Source organism: Anas acuta, chromosome 9 (genome assembly GCF_963932015.1).
Source record: "Anas acuta chromosome 9, bAnaAcu1.1, whole genome shotgun sequence".
Lineage (NCBI taxonomy): Eukaryota > Metazoa > Chordata > Aves > Anseriformes > Anatidae > Anas > Anas acuta.
In genome coordinates, this window is record NC_088987.1 from 20,970,525 (window position 1) to 20,989,713 (window position 19,189).

General features: G+C 45.8%; 1 protein-coding gene across 2 annotated transcripts in view; it reads right to left on the minus strand.

Annotated features, from left to right (window-relative positions):
- The window catches only part of EPHA4 (EPH receptor A4), a 95,330-nt gene that overhangs the window by 46,697 nt on the left and 29,444 nt on the right, over positions 1-19,189 (minus strand). For both annotated transcript variants that reach the window (XM_068691519.1, XM_068691520.1), the window contains exon 4: positions 13,307-13,462. In XM_068691519.1, coding sequence (XP_068547620.1) covers positions 13,307-13,462 — 156 coding nt within the window. The remainder of the gene's footprint in view (positions 1-13,306; positions 13,463-19,189) is intronic.

Genomic DNA, 19,189 nt, shown 5'->3' on the forward strand with positions numbered 1-19,189 from the left:
AAAATTAACCTGCAAGTCCAGTACTGCAATCAAACAAGAACTGTATTCTTCACTTGCATTCTTTATACTCCTTAGGAAATCTTAAATACTTATTTGGTCTACTTTACATTCATTTTTCATGATCTCTCAAGCAAAGCATTAAATGCATAAAACTCCTGCTTTATTTGAAATTTTCAGGGTCCTCCATTACACACAGGCATACACCCATTCAAAATCTTGATCTCCCAATATTTTTATTTTCTTAACATTAGAAGTGCAATATTTTCCAGACCAATTGACATCAGATCACCTTCAGCAAATCCTGAAGCCCATCAAGCAAAGGGCTGGAGGTGGCGCTCTGAGAAGATACAACCTGTGGGGTGCAGGAGGAAGACTTGGGCAGAAGGAGAGCTACAGCTCTTGGGCAGAAGGAGGGAGGAGGTTGCAACACAGCAGCCCCATGCTGCCCATCAGGAACCTGCTGCCATGTTCAGGGTCGGCTCTGCCCGGCCCCGCACACTGCCTCCAGCACCGCCCTGCCCACTCCGCAGCCAAAGCACAGCAGAAACCTTATTGACATGCTTCAGTCCCCACAGGCACCAGCCCAATATGCACATCAAAAATGCAGAAGAGCTAATCCTGTGATCCTTAATCTAATTTCAATACAGTTGAGGTGAGACACACTTTTTCCATCCTTAAATTTAACAGGAATGATTCAGAGCAACCCCATGAAATAGATGAAGGATTTTATACAACACAAAAAGCTTCACTGATCATCAAAATGCAGCCACTTCTGGGGCTGAGCACAATGGCTCTCTGACTACATGCACAATACTGAGGTACGATATTTTACCTTGTGTCCTGTCCTAAACAGAAATGAAGCAGAGTGAGAATGGAGCATGCAAAATGTAATGATCCAAACCAGAATGCAGTGAAAATGGCAGTCCCTAGTAATCACGCATGGCTAGAGCTTTAAATACAGATGTTATTACTGGCAAAACACTGGAAATGATTTTGTAGGAAGTCACAAATCCAATTTTCATTCAAGACACAGGAGAGCTCCTTAAATTTCCCAAAATATATTTGATGGTTGGAATTCAAAAACATACAACTAGATCTGCAGGCAGAAAGGAAGGGAAGAAAAAGTTCTTACTACTTTCATTCCAGGTTTTTCGTTCTTGTTATTTGTTAAATGTTGTGAAATTGGAAAACAATTCAGCCAGCACCAATAGTTTCATTAAGCGTATAAATAAATTAATCTTAATCTCTCGTATGCCAAAGGTACAACAGCACCCACCAGGCTAAGCTGGGAACTGAATAAATTGTGGTGAAACTCTGCTGAAACCATGAAATGACTCAAGTATAGCAGCAAAGAGGTTAAGCCATCTAAAGGTGTCTGTGGTAAAGATGAATTTTGGCTGCCTGGATTCATCAGGGCCTCAACATGGAAGGCTGAGATCCGAGCACGCTGCGGAGGTGGACGTTTTGAGGGCTGCATCATGTCCTGGGGTCTGTGCTTGAAGCTGCCAGGATGTAACAGATGTTCAGCAGGACACAGAGTATTTGGATTTTTTAAGAAGCAGATATGTAAGGAAAAAGTCTGAAATGACACAGAGGTCAAATGTACCTACTTATCTTCAGCACCTAGATGAAAGGCTTCTGCTGCAAAAGTGGCTGAGCAAGGACTGTGTCTCTGTGCTCAACTTCACAAATACAAAATTAATATATTCATTTTGAGAGGAGGGAAATCCTCCCTTCCTGCCAAACCTTTGAAGCACAGTCTCTGGGCTAAGCCGAGCTGGCAGGCAGAATTAGTGCCACGAGAAGACAGAGCACAGGGAGGCCCTGCCACAGGGACTCCTCCTGCCTGCCACAACACAGGGCTGCAAGCCTGCACTTTGGTTTATGCACTGGCAGCACACGGGACTCCCAGGGACAAAACCCTTTTACCCAAGGGTCAGCTAGTGCACAGCAAGACCCTGAGAGGAAAAAGCAAGCAGCTTTTTCTTGCAGAGTGCTACCTGGCTGCATTGCACTGCCCAGGGCTGGGACAGCACGGGGCCAATGCCCCCTGCCAGGGCGGCCCTGGTGTGCCCGTTAGCTCACAGACAGCAGCCGGTTTGGGGTTAATCTCAGACTTGCTCTGACGTCCATTAAGATATTTTCCAAGGCTCTAGGTCCAGTTTCACGTGGGAAAATGTGCCAGAATGAATCAAGCTCCTCAGAAGCAAAAAGTCAGTAATTAGTATGTGGGACAGGGCAGAGCAGTGTCTAAACAGAGACGCACCGAAGCGGAAAACCAGGGAAGCAGATGCTTGCAGGTCACAGAGATGAGCGCACCACCTCCAGCATGAAAAGGAAGATGCGGGGGAGTTTCCAAATGGTGGGCTGACATTGCAGTGAGGGGAAAAGCAATTTCCTTTCTTTCTGGAGCATAGTTGTTAATGGAGCTGTTGGCACCGGGAGTGGGGAATAGTTACAGATTGATGGGCCTGGTTTCAGATGTTGAAACACGGGGCGTATCTGCTCCTTCAATGGTGATCAGGATTTGCTTTGTTTCTGACAACAGAGCCACTGCTGCTAGAGGAGAGGAAAACCCTTTCATGGCCGTGGGAGGCTGCAAACGCCAGCACGGGGGCACCCAGACAGGGACCTGCGGAGCTGCCCCACTCTGACACTGGGGGGACCCCAAAGAGGCCCCGGGTTGAGCACAGGGCCTGAGAGCAGGATCCCTCGCCCACCTATTCAGCAGCACCACGAGCAGACACGGGGGAACGGAAGTTTTTAATTTTATTCCTTCTTGAGACTCCATAAATCTTGCTTCACAATAAACCCATCGAAATCAACTGAGCCATGAAGCAAATGGAAAGGCCTTGGGTGGAGCAACTTCGCTGTGTGTGTCTGAGCTCAGGGAAACACCGAAGAGTCTGTTTAGCAACAAATAATCTTTGTCAAGCTAATCTTGCTATCTTCCTCAACCCTCCTATTAGATTTACTTAAATGTATTGGGCAATGCAGATTGTGTGTGTCTTTCCCTTGCTGCAATAAGCTACAGGCTTTATATCTTTCTATCTCCCTTTCATCCACAGATAGACAGCTCTGTCTGTCTTAAGGACACGTACCCCATCTCAAATGAATATTCAGGAAGACTAGAGTCTTTAAGGAGTTAACAGCATCAGCACTGACTTGCACTAAGGATATATTTTCACAGTCTTACCTGCATTTTAACGTTTCTATCCACCACTATTTCTCTCCCCCCATTCCTACAAGGTACCCAGGTCCCACTCCCAGGCAGAGGCCTCCTGCAAGCCACTGCAAGGCTGATAAGAGGCTGTTGAAATCCGTGACAAAGACAGGAATCATCACCTGACCAGCTCCCTCCTGCCTTATCCGAGCCATCTCTGAGGATTACAGGCCTCCCTGAGCACACCTGAGGAGCCCCCTCTGCCTTGTGCCAGGGACTGGCAGCTCTGCAGGACTGAGGGAGCCCCTCTGCAGTGCGGACACTGCTGTCAAGTGAAGCAGGGTACAGACATGAGGACATCTCATTACGCTGTTTGTTTGCACGAGAATAATGTTCAGCCTTTAAGACAGCTGCCCTACACGTTGCAGGACCACTGGAGGTTGCAGGCTCAAAGTGTGCCCGTTGTTCAGACAGCAGCCTGCCGAGGAAGCCATCCCTAAGCCCCTTTCTTCCTGCCACCAAACAGCCACGGGAGGTTCAACCCAGTGGAGGTAGCAGGAAGAAGAAAGCCCATCCCCAACGCAGCAAACAATTTCAAGAGGCAAACAGCACAAACAAGATTAGCAGCAACCGAGTGAAAGCTCCTCCTGCCCTCGGGGATCCGTCTTGCCCAGACCTCCAAGCGTGCCAAAGGGAAGGTGCCAACACCAGGACCCTCAGTGTGCCCCAGGACAGAGCAGCCAGCACCCACTAAACCTTGCTGAGCATTGAGCCCGAAGGAGAAAGCCTTCCCCTGAGCAGACTGGGTGTACCACAGAGCTGTGGGGAAGGGGGTGCTGGAGCTGGAGGGCCCCCAGCCAGGCACAACCTGCCCCTCCTGCAGCTGCGAACATGGGCAGCTGGCAAATACCTGTGGAAAGAACTGCCCTGGCATCTGAGGGCAGACCTGTAAATGTGCTGTGTGACTGCATTTAAATGGCTGGAACAAAGGTTTTAATATCACTGGTTTTGCATCTTGCTTTTTTATTTTTTTCTTACTGATCTGCCCAGCACTGTGCTTCTCTGAAAGCCTCTGTGGGTGTATGCAGTAAATTCAATTACAGTTTTCTACAACCAGACCAGACAGACTTGTTTGACACAGAGAATACTGTCTTCACTAAACCAGTTCATTTAGTTCAGCAGCAGTGTATGGTTAGAAGGCGTGGATTAAAAGGCAGCAAGAGGAGACGAGAAATAAATGATTCCAGGCAAAACACCTCCCAAGTGACTTCGCTGTCCCACAAAACGACAAGGCACGAGGAAGAACTTGCAGCTGGGCCCTGTGCTGGCCCAGGCTGACACAAGTCTGAACCCCAACGCTGACAACCAGCAGCCTCAGATTTTGGTCAGGCCTTTAGAGCAGCCAGAGCAGATTTCATCCCCTGTGAAGTGCAATGTTGACAAACAACTTTTGTTCACCAAAGCTGTATGTGACTAAAAAAAAAATTGTTGTTTTTGTTTTTTCTTTTCCTAGAGGTCCCATAGACAAAGCACTGAAGACAACAAAGCTGCAAGGCTTTGGCCTAGCCAATTTTAATGGACCTGAGTAACCTTACGAGCTATTTTCTCAGGTTGAAAACCAGAAACATCACAAAACAAACAAAAAAGCACTTCAGCACAAGGTTCTGACACTTTCTGACTTAAAGTGAATTCAGGACTTTGAGAAACCCACTGTGTTGGCACTGAAAGTAAGGCTCTCTCCAGCCACCCACAGCTGTCCCGGCCCAGCCCCTGGCAGAGGGGACTCCTTTCTTTGTGCTGACTGCGTCCTCAACCACTGATGGTGGTGGTGGATTACTTTGGCAGCAACATTATCCATTAAGGACTACGTAGATATTATCAGTATTTGGACTGTAACCACATCTGTTTACTATTAACCTGTGTTATGGTTAATATTTATTACCTTGAAAGATAGATCTGTGGGAGGACATCTATTAAAAACGCATGCTGAAACCCACACTCTCCTCGGAAGTGCTAATGGAGATATTTCAAATATATACCCTCAAGAAGCCAAGACTTCGTTATGAGCATCCTGTCAGTCACCAGATCAGTGCATTTAAAGTGCATTCTCTTTTAAAAAAAGGAAGATGCTTTCAAAACCTACGTATGCAGCTGAGTAACAAGCAGGATGAGGTTTTTCAGCCCTGGAAGGAGAAAATGATTAAAAAAATAATTTAGTCTGTATGTGCATGTGTGTAAAAGCACATTTCTCTATCAGGTAACGGATGCCTCTGCAGCCAGGGCAATGGATAATTATTTTCAAGTGGGTTGTCACCCTGCATTCAGCCTGCGTTTGCCTGACAGTGTGAAATCGGAAGGAAGCTTCATTGGCAATTCCCACCAGACATCAGAAAACCTCAAGCATGTAGAAAAGACTTTAATCTTCTTTAACCATTCCCGCGCTCTCCTTGAGGAAAATATCAGCTCTTTTTTGAGGCAGAAAAAGCAGACCTTAGCTTGATAAGGATTAAAAATTACTCTAAAACTAAAATAATACGATAGCCTGCTGCAGTTGGAAGCTTTTTAACTTCACCCTCAAACAAAGAAAACTCTATAAATGTACTGTTAAGTGCAGCAGAGTGCCAATTATACGTTTGTTAATCAATCAGACGGACAAGTAAGCTTCAATGGGCCTCAGACCAGGACTGACAAAAGGATCCTCTTTACAAGCCTGCACCAGAGAGAAGCTGACCCTCTTCATCTGCAACAATTTCAAAGGGAACCCAGGGTATTCAGAAATCTTGAGCTAATTTGCTATATAATAAACAAGATTCGTACAACAGGGAAGACTGCTATGACTCAGTGTACTGAAAAAGCAGCCTAGTATGAACAGGACTGATTTGAATCAGCAACTTTGGCTCTGGCTATACTACAGACATGCAGTCAAAAGTTAAGTCTTTGATAAGTTACAGGAACAGCAGGCACCTGGAAGTAAGCTTCCAACTGCCTAATAGCAGGAAAACCTAACCGGAAATGCAGGATCAGAAACAGTGAGAAGTTCAGCCCATCTTCTGCTATACAAGATCTGAAAGCCAGCGGCTGTGTACAACACAGCAAGAACAAGGAGAGCAGATACAAAGGTGTGCAGCAGAAAGGACCCATACAGCAAACAACTCCAAAGATCTCTGGAGCATATCTACAGAGAGCAATGAAACGTGACGTGAAGTACATCACGGCCCTTTGCAGGGGTGAGCTGGGGCTCCGAGAGGCAACAGGGCTGCACGAGGGCTTTCTGCTGTCCTGTCAGCCTCGTCAGTGTGGCCACACTGCGGCTCTCTCCATGGAGCTCACCATGCCGTCACTGCAGGGCGAGCCTTGAACAATTCCAATCAATACGGTAACTCAATCATCAGCCGAACATTTGTCTCCCTGGAGGCAAGGCTGAGTGTGAAATGAAGAGTTTACTATTTTTGGAGTGGACGCAAAGAAAGTAATTATTAAATAATCAATTAAACTCTTTAAGTTGCCTTACTGAAATGTCTGGCAAAGCGGTGCCAGGCACAGCCTTTAAGAAAAAGCACCTCAGCCTCCTCTTTCCATTTCATAAAGCTTCATTAAACACGGACAACTGTGGTGCTGTCAATAAAGCTTCAGCAGGTGAGACGTGAAGCCCTTCGGATAAACCTTTCTTGTTGATCTCTACCCATCTGAAAGACAAGTTATAAAGCAGAGCAAACTCCCGGGCTGTGCAGTTTGGGCTCAGAAGTAAAGCCCACGCTCCCCCGTGACAGTTGTGTATCTCGTGGCCACTAATTGCTTCTTTCAGCAGTTGTGGACAGCTCTCCTGTTGCTGTGGGCTGGTTTACACAAGTGCTGACAGTTGGGGAAACCCTCGCTTCTCGTCTGGCTGGCTACCCCTGACCATTTATCATTACAGATCATGTGTTTTTACAACTGGTGAGACTAAAGTCAACAGCCTGCAAGGCGCAGCAGCCACTTGAAATATCAGTCATCTGCTTCCCCCTGCCTCCTTTCTGTGCATGGTTAGCATTGCAATGGGGTTTTAATAAGGCATCTGATTTGGTAAACAATTCTTAATTTATTTACTCGGGCAAGACTCCTTTGACTTCAGCAGGAGTTCTGCCAAGCTAGGGATCTTGGGCCGATGCCAATGATAAAATGCCCATTTCACTGGCATGTACGATTTCCTATTTAGTTGCCAAAGAACCCTGGTTACCAGCTTCACAATAGGCTTTGTTTCCTTTACATGGAGAACAATGCAATTGATATTTCCTCTTCTCTCCAGGCAAAGGGAGTTAAGCAGAGAGGTCCAGTTACTGCTGGCAGAGGCATGGGAAAACTGATGCTTGCAGGTGCTGCTCCGTGGGCTCTGTGTTTCTCTCCCCAGAACTGCCAAAAAGGAACACTTTGCATTGCCCCATATGCTAAGACACGTTACATCTTCTCTAATATGCTGTGCTGCAGACAACATCGCATGTGTCCACTCATTCTTGCAAGATAAAAAGAAAAATTCCACTGTGAATACCAGAAGGTTATCTGACAGGTTGACAAGAACAAAGTCCAACCAGAGAAACATGTCATTCTGTCACTGGCCTGACTGCTGGATTTCTTATTGTTAGTCCTCTAATTTATTCCAGTGACTCTGCAGAACTAGGGCCTGACTAACCAAATCAAAGCCCCCACTTAATTGAGTAAACGTCTCAGTTAATTTAAGGCTCTGAACAGAGAAAATCAGAAGACAGCTAATAAACAGTTGCTGTATTTAAAGGAATGACGATTTTAAATCTACTGATTATAAACACGCATCGTCAAATTATGCCTGTCTCCTCTCTTAAAGCCATAACCACTCCCCTTCTTATTCAGTGCTTCCTCAGCTCCTTCAGTCTGTCTCCACAGACGACGGGACAGAGCCTTCTCCTCTGAGATCCCCGTCAGTCACAGTCCCAGCCCTTCCCCTGGGTCTGGCAGCGATGGAGGATTTATTTTCCCAACCTGCCTGGAAGAATTGTTCTTTCCATACCGCTCACCCACTGCTCTCTCACGTTGCAGCTGCCATACTGCACCTGATGAGGCACTCGGACACACTGTTCACACAATGAACAACCTTCCAGGATGTTTTAGGAACAAAATCATTTACTGGAGGCATGAACATATGGAAAGGTGCAGAAGAATTATGACGCAGTACACATTTCACTTCTGAAGATGAGGGGCTGTGCTGGCAGATAGAGGGGGCTCCTACAGAACCAGGGCCAGAGCAAGCGTGCAAAGCCCTGTGAAGGAAGCAAGGCAAAGCCAGTGCAAAGCTACCCACAACCTACCAGCCATTATATGACCTTGCGCTGTATCCTACTTTCTCACTCTTCTAAAAGGCAGAGCACTGATAATCAGCGTCTGTCTGGAAATCCAGAAGAGGCACAAGTTAAGTTGAAGGAAAAAGAGCACACTTGTTTATTTAGAAGTCTAAGCAATCATAATAAACATATGCTCAAATAATCAGCTCCCATGTAATTACTCATTTGCAAGCATAGTTATTAGGTAGGTAAATTCAGTCTTTTTTGGAAATGCAGGTCAAATATTTATCTCTGAGATACATTAACTTCAACACAAGATTGAGCTAAGGGCACATATTAGAGTGCAATATTTACCAAATTGAAGTGTTTAGACCTTTCAGACCTCTTTTAAAACCTTGACCTTGGAAACAAATAAGGACAGTGTTATTTTAATGTGCATTCAAATTTTAACAACACAGTCACACAGCTCTAGTGGAATCCACATCGAGTTTCCACTGTAGATTGCTCATCATTTCATTATGGTTCATTATGCTGATAACTGTCAGAAAGCATTAGAAGCAGGGGCCTTGAGTAATAGCACTGAAATGGTAATTTAAAAACAATATACTTTCTGGAGGAAATACAGCAGTGCACTAAATTCAATTAGAAGAGGCGAATGTAAAGACAACTAAGTGACGTTTGCTGTTTCAAGTCAGGCTCTTCGATTTCTTGATAACCTAAACTGGAGAAAGACCTTTCAAAGCAGGCACTTTTCTCTTGCATCTCACTGAATTTGCCCTCATTATCTCTAAGCTTCTCTGGTATAAACTGTCTTAAATGCAACCGTTTCAGAAATATTTCAGGCCACGCCAAAATACCAATCAACCAGTCACTGTTTGGGTGGCAACAACGGACTAAATTTTTCAGGGTCATTTACTGAGACAAATTTCAAGCTGGACAGCCTGTGCTGGTAATCTCTCTTTTGTAAAGGGCTTCCAATTAAAAATCATTAATAATCGGAACCAAACGGACAATATAAACAATACAAAACCATCCCGTACTTGCTCATAATGTGAGCATTGTTTGGTAAGACACAGTCTGAGAACCCGACTCATTAATGGTGGGGACGTGGGACCAACGCCCATTAGCTTGGGCAGGAGCTGCACCTGCCTGCACCAGGCTGCAATTCGGTCTCCTACCCGCATCCTTACGGAGAAGGAAACTTGGGAACGAGGCTCATGATTGAGACTGATTGTTCGTCAGCCTTGGGGATGTGTGTGCTGGTAAGGCAATTTATTCCCCATTAGATTGCTAACCCTATGAAAAGCCCATCCCCTCAGCAAGCACTGAAGCATAATGAAGGTCTGAGTATTTGTCTTAACGCAACTTTTGCAGTGCTTCCAGAAGGGAAAAACGTCTGTGTTTTCGTAAGTTTATGCTCGAGTGTACTACGGGTCAATCATACCACCTCCATGCCCAAGCACACAGCTGACAAGCCCACTGTGCCTCAAAACTCAGTCTAAATTCCCGAGTTAGGTCAAGGAGGCAGACCCAGGGTGGCTCTGCTCCTCGGTGGTGACAGACACAATGATGAATATCCCCGTGAGGCAAGAGTGAGGGAAAAGAGGCATCGGTAAATGCGTATGTCAGGGTTTCTATGCCCGGCCTTCCGACACAGCCCACTGTCTCCTATGCTCACATCCAGCCATCTTCTGCCCTTTCTCGTAGGAGATTTAAGGCAAACATAACCACTCACTTCAGCAGAGATAAATAGAGCAGAATGCTAAAAACGGAGCACAAGTTATTTGTTATATGCCTGGCTTAACTGAAGGTTAGGCACAGTTATTACAACTCAGCAAGGGACAGAGATGTCAGATCGTGGTGTTAAGGAGCAGGAAAACGCTGGAGCACCTCTTCTGACCAGCGCATCAGGACGTGGGTATTGCTCAGGACTTACCATGGGATTTGTGAGAAGGGAAAGGAAGGGGATTCTCCAATTCCCCTTCATCCACCAGCACAGTCAGGCTAATGGAAAGTCCTAACAATCCTCCTCCCTCAACCCACAAGGCTAGATAAGTGACGAGGCCAGCCAGTCTATTACTAAAGGAAATCAATAGCCAAGGGTCAAAGCTCTACAAAAACACATCCTAAGAAGCCTGAAGTTCTTCATCTCAAAAATTGTTTAGAAATAATAAAGAAAGTATCAATCCTCAGTCTATTCCAGGTGTTCTCTCCAAATTACCTGATGTTACTTATATTCACCTGGTCTAATAGTTCTCCAAGTGAACAGAAACCTGATTTTACAGGCCAGTGGAGCAGAGTCTATCTTTTTGCTAGAAGAATGGATCTCAGATACTGCGTTTTATTTCTTCATTAGTGTGCCGTCACACTGAGTGATTACTAAATGCTGGGCTGAATGAGAATACCAGGGTTAAAGAGACCATAATGAACAAAGAAGGTGCCTGATTATTATGGCTGTCAGCACAAGGGAATTGGGTTTGTCACCTGGTTTAACCAACTGGTAAGAACTGATTAGAGTCTGAATCCGTCTGAACGAACCTTTGATGTTTATGCTCCCTTCCGTCTCCGCATCTTGTCAGGAAGGGCGGACAAACGGGGAGTTTCTTCCGGAGGGGCTTCCTTCAGCAGGAGCCCTTTAAACAGCTTCTGTCACTTGCCTCAAACACCGGGGAGGTGACCACTTGGTCCGGGAACATGGCAAGCAGCGGCCCCACCGTCCCCATGCACCGTGGGCCTGCGCCACATGGGCTGTGTCGCGCCCATGCAGGTGGCACCACCACAGCCATGTTCAAGCTCTGCTGAGGCAACCTCAAAGAGAAGGTGGCAGCGAACAAAGCTGCCCCAAGAGCCAGCTCAGAAACAACTTCTGAGTCTTCCTTCACTTTGGATCACAGCAAAAACAGCTTTTAAGCTGCTGGTGAATTCGAAGCTCTGAAATGGGATCTCCAGAGACAGGCCTGTTTCCCAGGGCCAGACGGCCGTGGGATCGTGCTGTCGGCCTGCCTCTGCGTGCCAAGTCCTCCTAGATGCTGCAGAGATGAAGACTGAGAGCAGCACCGTGGCCCTTGCCCTCTCTTTTTCACTCTTCATATTTGCAGTGTAAAAGACCGAGATCGGGGACTTCAACTTTGACTGACCTCCAAAGACCAGAGTGGGGAAGGCTGCCAGCAGCAGGCCCAAGACTTGACAAAAAAGGGCTAAGCTTGCAGGAGAGCATGCTGCAAGCAAACATACATATCATTTGTTCACAATTCCCCCATCTGGAAGTGTTTTGCTCTCCCTTCAGACTTCGGTCCCTGCACATGCCTAGTTAAATTCAACCAGCTGATTACTAATTTGATTTCTGTTTGGTCAGGATATCACTCACTGCAACCAGGGCTTTATGAGAAACTTTTGCTGCTATAATGTTATTTAGGATGTATCTTGTGACAACAGTTTTATTGTTGCAAAAAGACATTTTCCCTAACAAAATTGTCAGGCTTTACATCTTCCACTGTAAATTGTGTTATAAAAAGCATGATCTTACCCACTTCAGCGAGGTTTCACAACACAGCTAGACCTCCATCCCCAGTCAATGTTTGGCAAGGGTCACAGGGACCTCTCTGCTTTCTTGCTAAGCAAAAGCAGCTGCTCCTGCCTATGCCCAGACCTGCTTAACCACCATCCAGCAGAGTTTACAGCTGAAAGGAAGGAGATTGCTGAGGAAGAGCTCAAATCAAGGGGGTGTGGGGAAGGGATGAGTGCTGCTGAGTTATGGACATGCTTTGTTTCTGCCTTGTAAGGGAGAAATTAAGATTTAAACAAATGTGAGTCATCTCTCTAAAATGAATTTGGAATATATTAAAACGTTACAAAAGAAATATCTCAGCCTTCCCTCACAGACACACACACACACTACATAAATATACAGCTGAGCTCCAAAAATCTGGAAGCATTTCCAATGGCTTTCAGGGAAAGCCACACATGGATATCCCCTAGCAAAACACAACCCTTTCACTTATTGTTTCAAACTGCTCTGCTCCTATAGAAACGAAAACCAAAGCTCTAGATGATCACGATTTAACACCAGGGCATGTCTAGAATCCCAGGTCTTTGGCTGCCTAAACCATTAGCTGACACAGAGGAGAAGGAGCTGTTCCAGTAACTCTGCGGGTGCGCTCAGCGTGCTACGCCTCTTATTCCCCATGCTGAAAACGTTCTGGTGGAACTAAAGCATAATGCCATTTGCTGTGCACGATGTATTTATATACAAAGGATAAAATAAACCCTATTTTGCTGGGTTTGTTTCATTATGGTTTCAGATTTATTATTACCATTCTTTTCAGAGGAACGGTTTTATGCTCCTAAGGATCACCAGCAACATTTTGAGCAAATTCAGTATTTAATGGAATTATAAATATTATATATTTACCCTATGTAACATAATTATAAGAAAACCTGAAACAATTTCTAGAAATATCAACATTTAAGATGATGAAAGGTGATGTGATCTATGGGACAGGTGCTCAGACTGGAAATTAGACCTGTAATTAGACCCAACTCTGTTATAGACGTCTGCAAGTCACTGCTCCTGCAGCTCCTCATTTATTTAGACTGTAAGCTCTCAAGGGTCAGCGCAACCACGTCACTGTTAGGAATTGTGGGCTGAAAACTAAACGTTTTCTCTCCCAGAAGATGATCCAAAATGCAGACTGCAACTGCAAAGGACTGCAGGAGCTACCGACCGCTGCTGTCAGAAGTCGGACACTTCCTGGACACAGCTCTCCAGGCAACATGCCACCCATGCACATTTGGAGAACAACAGAGGAAATAGATGCCGAAAGGGAAAGAGACTGTTTAAAGACCAACTTACGAGTGCAGGGCATGGATGCTGCATCATTTTCAGCTCGGAAAAAGCCCCGGTCGCAGGTGCAGGAGGTAGAGCCTTCCCAGATGGAGTAGCTGTGAGGCGGGCATTTGGCACACGCAGCATCTGTCGAGAGCGCCTTGTAGTATCCGATTTTGCAAGCTACATGGAGGAACAGGAAGGGAGAGTGTTACTTGCCCAGGATGCGATCATAAATTGCTGGCTTACTTATTCAAAATCGAGGAAGGAGACATTTCAAAAAGATCTAATGATGTCCTCTTAGCCCCGGGTGAAGAATTAACAATCATCACACTCTTAATGAGTACTCCTATGTCAGGATATACTGATTTCTAATTCCAACAAGAGCCATTCTGAAAGCTGGCTTGGAGATGGTAAAAAAAAATATGGTCTTGTGTTGACACTGCCAGAAAATCAGCTGCCTCTTTGTGCTTACCACGGAGTTAACACATCACTTAACCCATGTCCACCTGCAATCACACACACACACGGAGCACAACAAAAGGGGTGCGATTGGTTTATTCTGTGACCACTTAAGGAATGGCAGCTGACAGCCAGACACTGCCAATTTTGAAGAAGGAGTGGGAGAGGAACCCACTGCGATTGGCAGCGAGGCCCTCAGCCTGCCATGCCCGGAAACAGCTCGTCTCCCTCCTGGCAAGGCAGGATTCGTTTGGCTCCTTCCCCCCCGGGGAGGAAATCAGTGATGCTCTCCCTCCCCAAAGCCAGGGCCCATCAGTGACTGCACCGCTGGCACGAGGACCCATGTGCGGCTTGGAAAGCTTTCTGTGACATCATCTTCACAAATGCAATGCTTACACGGGTGGCTGCTTCTACATCACTTGGAAAAAAACTCATTAGTATCACTAATAACACATTTTTAATAGCGGCTAACAGGTATGGCATCCCAGAAACAACTCCCTTGGCTACAGATAAAAGCCCACCGTCACCACTGGCGTTCAGCGCTATGGAGAAGAGGGAAGACGTGAGCACTCAATTGTGCAAAAAGGAAAGGTGGTCCCAGCACCTGCTGCGTGACTCACTCTTGCCACTTGTCACCTACAGTACCTTTAGGGCTCGCCAGATGCAGCTCCCACCTGCCCCGAGCCCACCCTGGGCCACCTCTCCTGCTTTGCCTTCCATCAGCCCCTCTCCTCTTTCCCTCTTTCTTTTATGAAGCTGTCCAAATTGGGAACGGGAAGGGATTTGAGGAACACATTTATGAAGAGGCAAGTTCCTTCACACGCTAACCAAAGCCATTTCTGGCACTTCCTTACCGAGCCCTGATTTTAGGACATGCCATGCGCCAACCGTAAAAGCGCTGGGACATCAACCCACTTTAGCTGCCCCTGGACCAGAGGATTGTACCAAAACACATCGCCCGAACGACTAGGACATGCTCCCAGAGTTTATATACATCCCACAAGCAGATCAGGTTCAACACGCAAGGTGCTTTTTGGCCACGCTTCCAATGGCCTTGGGGATCCCATGAAAAAAGCAAGGGGAGCTCTGGAGGGAGGACAATTACCTTTCCTTTCATCCTATGACTGCAATATGTGGAGAGGGAGCTGTGCTACCGCTGAATGTCCCAGCCGAGTGGCAGGATCTGATCTGAGATCTCACTCCCAGGTTTTGTGGTTGCAGCTCAGAGCAGAAACATGGCCAGGCCCGTGCACGGCCAGAGCAGGTACCCACGGATGGGACCCTACGGCCACACATAAAGAGAAGGGATGGGGAAAAAAACAGCACAAGAGGAGAGCAAGCTAACTGCTCCCATCCATTATTCAAGGTTTTTAAAATAAAACACGCAAACTAACATTACTTTGAACATGAGCATGACAGTTCACAGAAATTATTAAATGATGAGCCGCCTTTTGCTTTTTCACAGTATTCGAGTACTCAGAGACAAACAACCCTGCACCAGCTGTAATGTGTTATTGGAAAGGTAGAGAAATGGCACAGGTTTTTGGGACCATTCCTCCCCCTCTTCTTTACAGGGACCAAACGGATACAGTGGGTACTGCAAGGTCAACAGACTCTAATCCAAGGATTTTTTCCCCTTTGTTTCATGCGCTGTATTTTGTTTTCTACTATATTAAGCCAAGATCATTAATATTTCAGGACCTGAAGAAAGCTCTCTGAAGGCAGGGGCTGCTCCTAAAGCACACACAGCCATTTCGCTTCAGCTGCACAAAATCAGCGGCTGCCCTCTTCATTTTAGCATGCCCATGGCAGCACGTGGCACAAAACAGGATTGGAGAACACTGCGTTAAACCGAGACACCTCCGTGGTACCGTCACCTAAAAACTTGAAACTAATCCTGGAGGAGCAGCTCCTCGCATGGAGAGCTTCGCTCTGCTCAGGCTGGGGCCGGGCGTTTGGGTAGGTCACTGGTTCAGCAGGCAAACAAGCAGCCTGGACACAACCTGTCCCTGAAATTCCTTACGGCTCGCTCAGGACAAATCTCCATTCTGCTGCTTTTCTGGGAAGGATTTGCCGGGTGAGACAGGGCATGAATGGCGTCCTTACACAGCTTTCGAAAGATACCATTGTAAAAAGATTAGTTCACATGTGCAATGCAAACTTTGAGTTCAATTCCTTAGCTTTGCCTTAATTAGTTCTTTCTGTTAGCTTAAAAAAAAAAAAAAAAAAAAAAAACACGGAGAAATCTTTTCTCACATTCAGATCACCCACAACCATAACAAGGTTACAACCATCTGCACTATTTCCAAGGAAAATTGTCAAACAAAAATATTTTCAATATGAGAAAGCTCTCGGCTTTTTCTCAGAACAAATCACATTGATTCTAAATGGACACCAGCATGAAGTAATTACGCTGATATCTTTGAGTTCCAACGTATAAATCTATTTAATTTATATTTCTCTGAAAGTGAGACAGGATTTACCAAACATTGCTGGGTGGTTTTTTATTTATTTATTTTTTTAATTTACCAGTGATACATGTTAAAATTGCAAAAACTGTTCCAAAGAATGATGGAGCTTCAGTCAAATCTCTATGCAAATTTTTCTCAAGCTGTTTTTCAAACCCCATTTTCTCATTAAAAGCTGATTTTCTGACTCCTATGGTTTTCTTTAAAAAAGAAGAAAAAAAAAAAAGAATGCATGTGTGGGCTGGAAAGTCTGCTTGCTTGCTCTCGCCAAATGCTGAATTTTCCATTAGAAAATTTCAGCCAGCAATTTCAGAATTTAAAAACCTATCTCCTAATGGATGTGGTCCCAGTAATATCCTTTTAGTCACAGCTACAATAAAATCTAAGTATTAAATAGTTTTTTTAAATATTTTAAATATTTTTTAAATAGGTTTTGATTTTTCTCTGATTGGGGGAAAAAAAAAATCTTTAAAAAGCATTCTTCTTGCATATTTAAAACTGTTCAAAAAAATAAATTGGGCACAGGAAACCCGGGCTGCAGAGCCGCCCCCTTGTAAATCACGGTGCCGAATCTGCGACCTCCAAGCGCGTTCTCTGCAAGGGGGGCGCCCGCAGCCTGGACGGAGCCCAGGGTGGGAGCAGAGCTGAATGAGAAATGGGCTCCCGCCGCGCCCCCCTGCCCAGAAGGCACCGGCGCACCACCAGCAACATTTATTATGGCAGGCAAGTGAGTAACACAGCTAACAATCTGGGGGGTTAAAGTCAACGAGAGTAGCCGACTTTGATGAAAAATCCTGGAATAATATTCTTGGTTAAGTGAAGGACAGCGCAAATAATGTAAGAACAGACACGTCAGTGTCGAGCTCCTAAATTTCATCGAGAAAAGAAATTTGTGCGTCAAATGCTTTGATAGCACATTCCATGTTTTTCTATCAGTGGTTACTTTTTCTACAGCTCCTGCCCGTGTGAAAGTATTTTAAGCTCTTGCTTTAATTGTGCCCTTAGGAATAAAAAGTTAGTTTTATTTTCCCCCTCTAATGTTCTTCCTATTCTTTAAAAGGATGGATTTTCTCTCTCAGATTGTAACAAAACCACATCTGCCACATAAGTAGGCAGCATCTTCTCAGCTCTCTTTTACTGTTATTACCATTTCTGAGCAGATTTTTGTGTGTTAATTATAGAACTCAATTGTTTGGATAGCCTCTTTTGATGAGCTTTCTGCCCCGAACCATGAACCCCTCTGTTATTGTACAGCTGTTTTAGTTCCAAATGCTCATCAGGGTTTTCTAATTGTCAAGCTGTCCCAGTGACTAGTTCTTTTGACCTAAAAGTCAAAGAAAGGGAGTCACCCTTGTCTCCCCGACATGAATACCATGGGAGTCCCAGTGGCCCCCCTCATGCCTGCGAGACAATGCCTTTCCAGATCATTGCCACTACAAGCATAATTGGTTTTTGGGTGAAATGAGAAGATTTTAAATAGGATGAATTAATGAGTTTCTTGTAAAATTAAGTCGTTCTCCTGGTCCAATCTAATTACTCACTGTAATGCCCCTGAGGGTGATAAATAAAGATCCTTAGAAGCCAGCGGGTGAAAAGGAAAAAAAAGAAAAAAAAAAAAGTGGCTTCTATTTCTTAAAAGTCAGGTTGCAGAATTAGATGCGAGGCACCAAACGCTGTTCCCAAGTAAAGCCAGATTCCTTTGATGTTCATACTGAAAGATCTTTACCTTCTATTTTGCCTCCTATTAATAATGACTGTATGATCTCTACAAATTAAAATGAGCTCCACGGCTTTAACTCCTGTCTATCTCCAAGGGGAAAAGCTGAGCCCGTATCCCTGTGGCACTGCCACACGGGAATGAGGAAGAAGGCAGTGTCCCGAGCACAGAAGGCGCAGTGGCTGTAGGGTCACAGCAGCACGTGGAAGCCTCCAGCAGTTCAAAGGATGAGGTGCTGGCTGCTAACTGCAAGCCGCTGACTGCCACGGCCTTCCAAAGCCCTGCACTGACACCAGCCAAACCCCTCAGCACCCTCAGGTCCCACAGACCTGCCCACGTCCCGCTAACTTCCACGGGTGCCCCTCCTGCAGCACCTCGCTCGCAGACCCTCCTGCACCCGGATGGCCACGCAGCCAACGCGATGGGTAAAACCAAGGCCAAACACAGCATCCAGTGAACCTCAGTTAGCTTTTATTCTAAAAACTATTCAGAATTATTCTTAAGTTTGCCATGCAGTTGATAGATCAACTGCAAAAAAAACTCCCCAAAAATACACACTCCGAAAATATCATATTTGGATGAATTAGCAAAAACAGCCTACATACGCAATGCCCATCATTGCTCTTGCTGTATGCTACTCGCTCTGCTTTGTCAGTTGGACGTTTTCCACACCATGATCGCTGCCGATCTCTGATGCTGCCCTGATCTTCCATCAGCACCGCCAACACCGCCCACACGAGCTGCTCCCAGCCCCACGCTGGGAGGCTCGGCTCCAGCATCAAGACATTGCAAAAGGAAAAGCAGCCCCTGGACTTAATATCTGCCACATTTATTTATTTATTTTTTGTCTGAAATTAAAACAAAAAGGCAGAAGGACACCCCGGCCGCAGAGGCCAGGCAGCACGCACAACTTCAGCGCCTTCACACAGCTCAGCGAATAGGGACGTGCTGCTGAACCGGGCGCTCACCACCTCCACGGGGTTGGCAAGAATTAATGCTCTCATTCATTCATTAATCCGACAAAAACAGAGTTAAGGCATTGTTTAAAAGTGTATTCAAGCAATAAGCCCTGGTGAGGTGAGTCCCCTCGCCCCAGAAGGTGGCATCGGGCTGCTGGTCCTCGCTGTGAGCATCGCTGGGAGGCTGCCGAGCCCAGCCCTCGGACGCTCTGCACCTCTGCTCGAGCTGTCGCCGTGCTCTGGCACAGACTTCATCCAACTTTGAAAGTTTAATCACCTTTCTCCAAGCTGTGAGGTTTAGGGG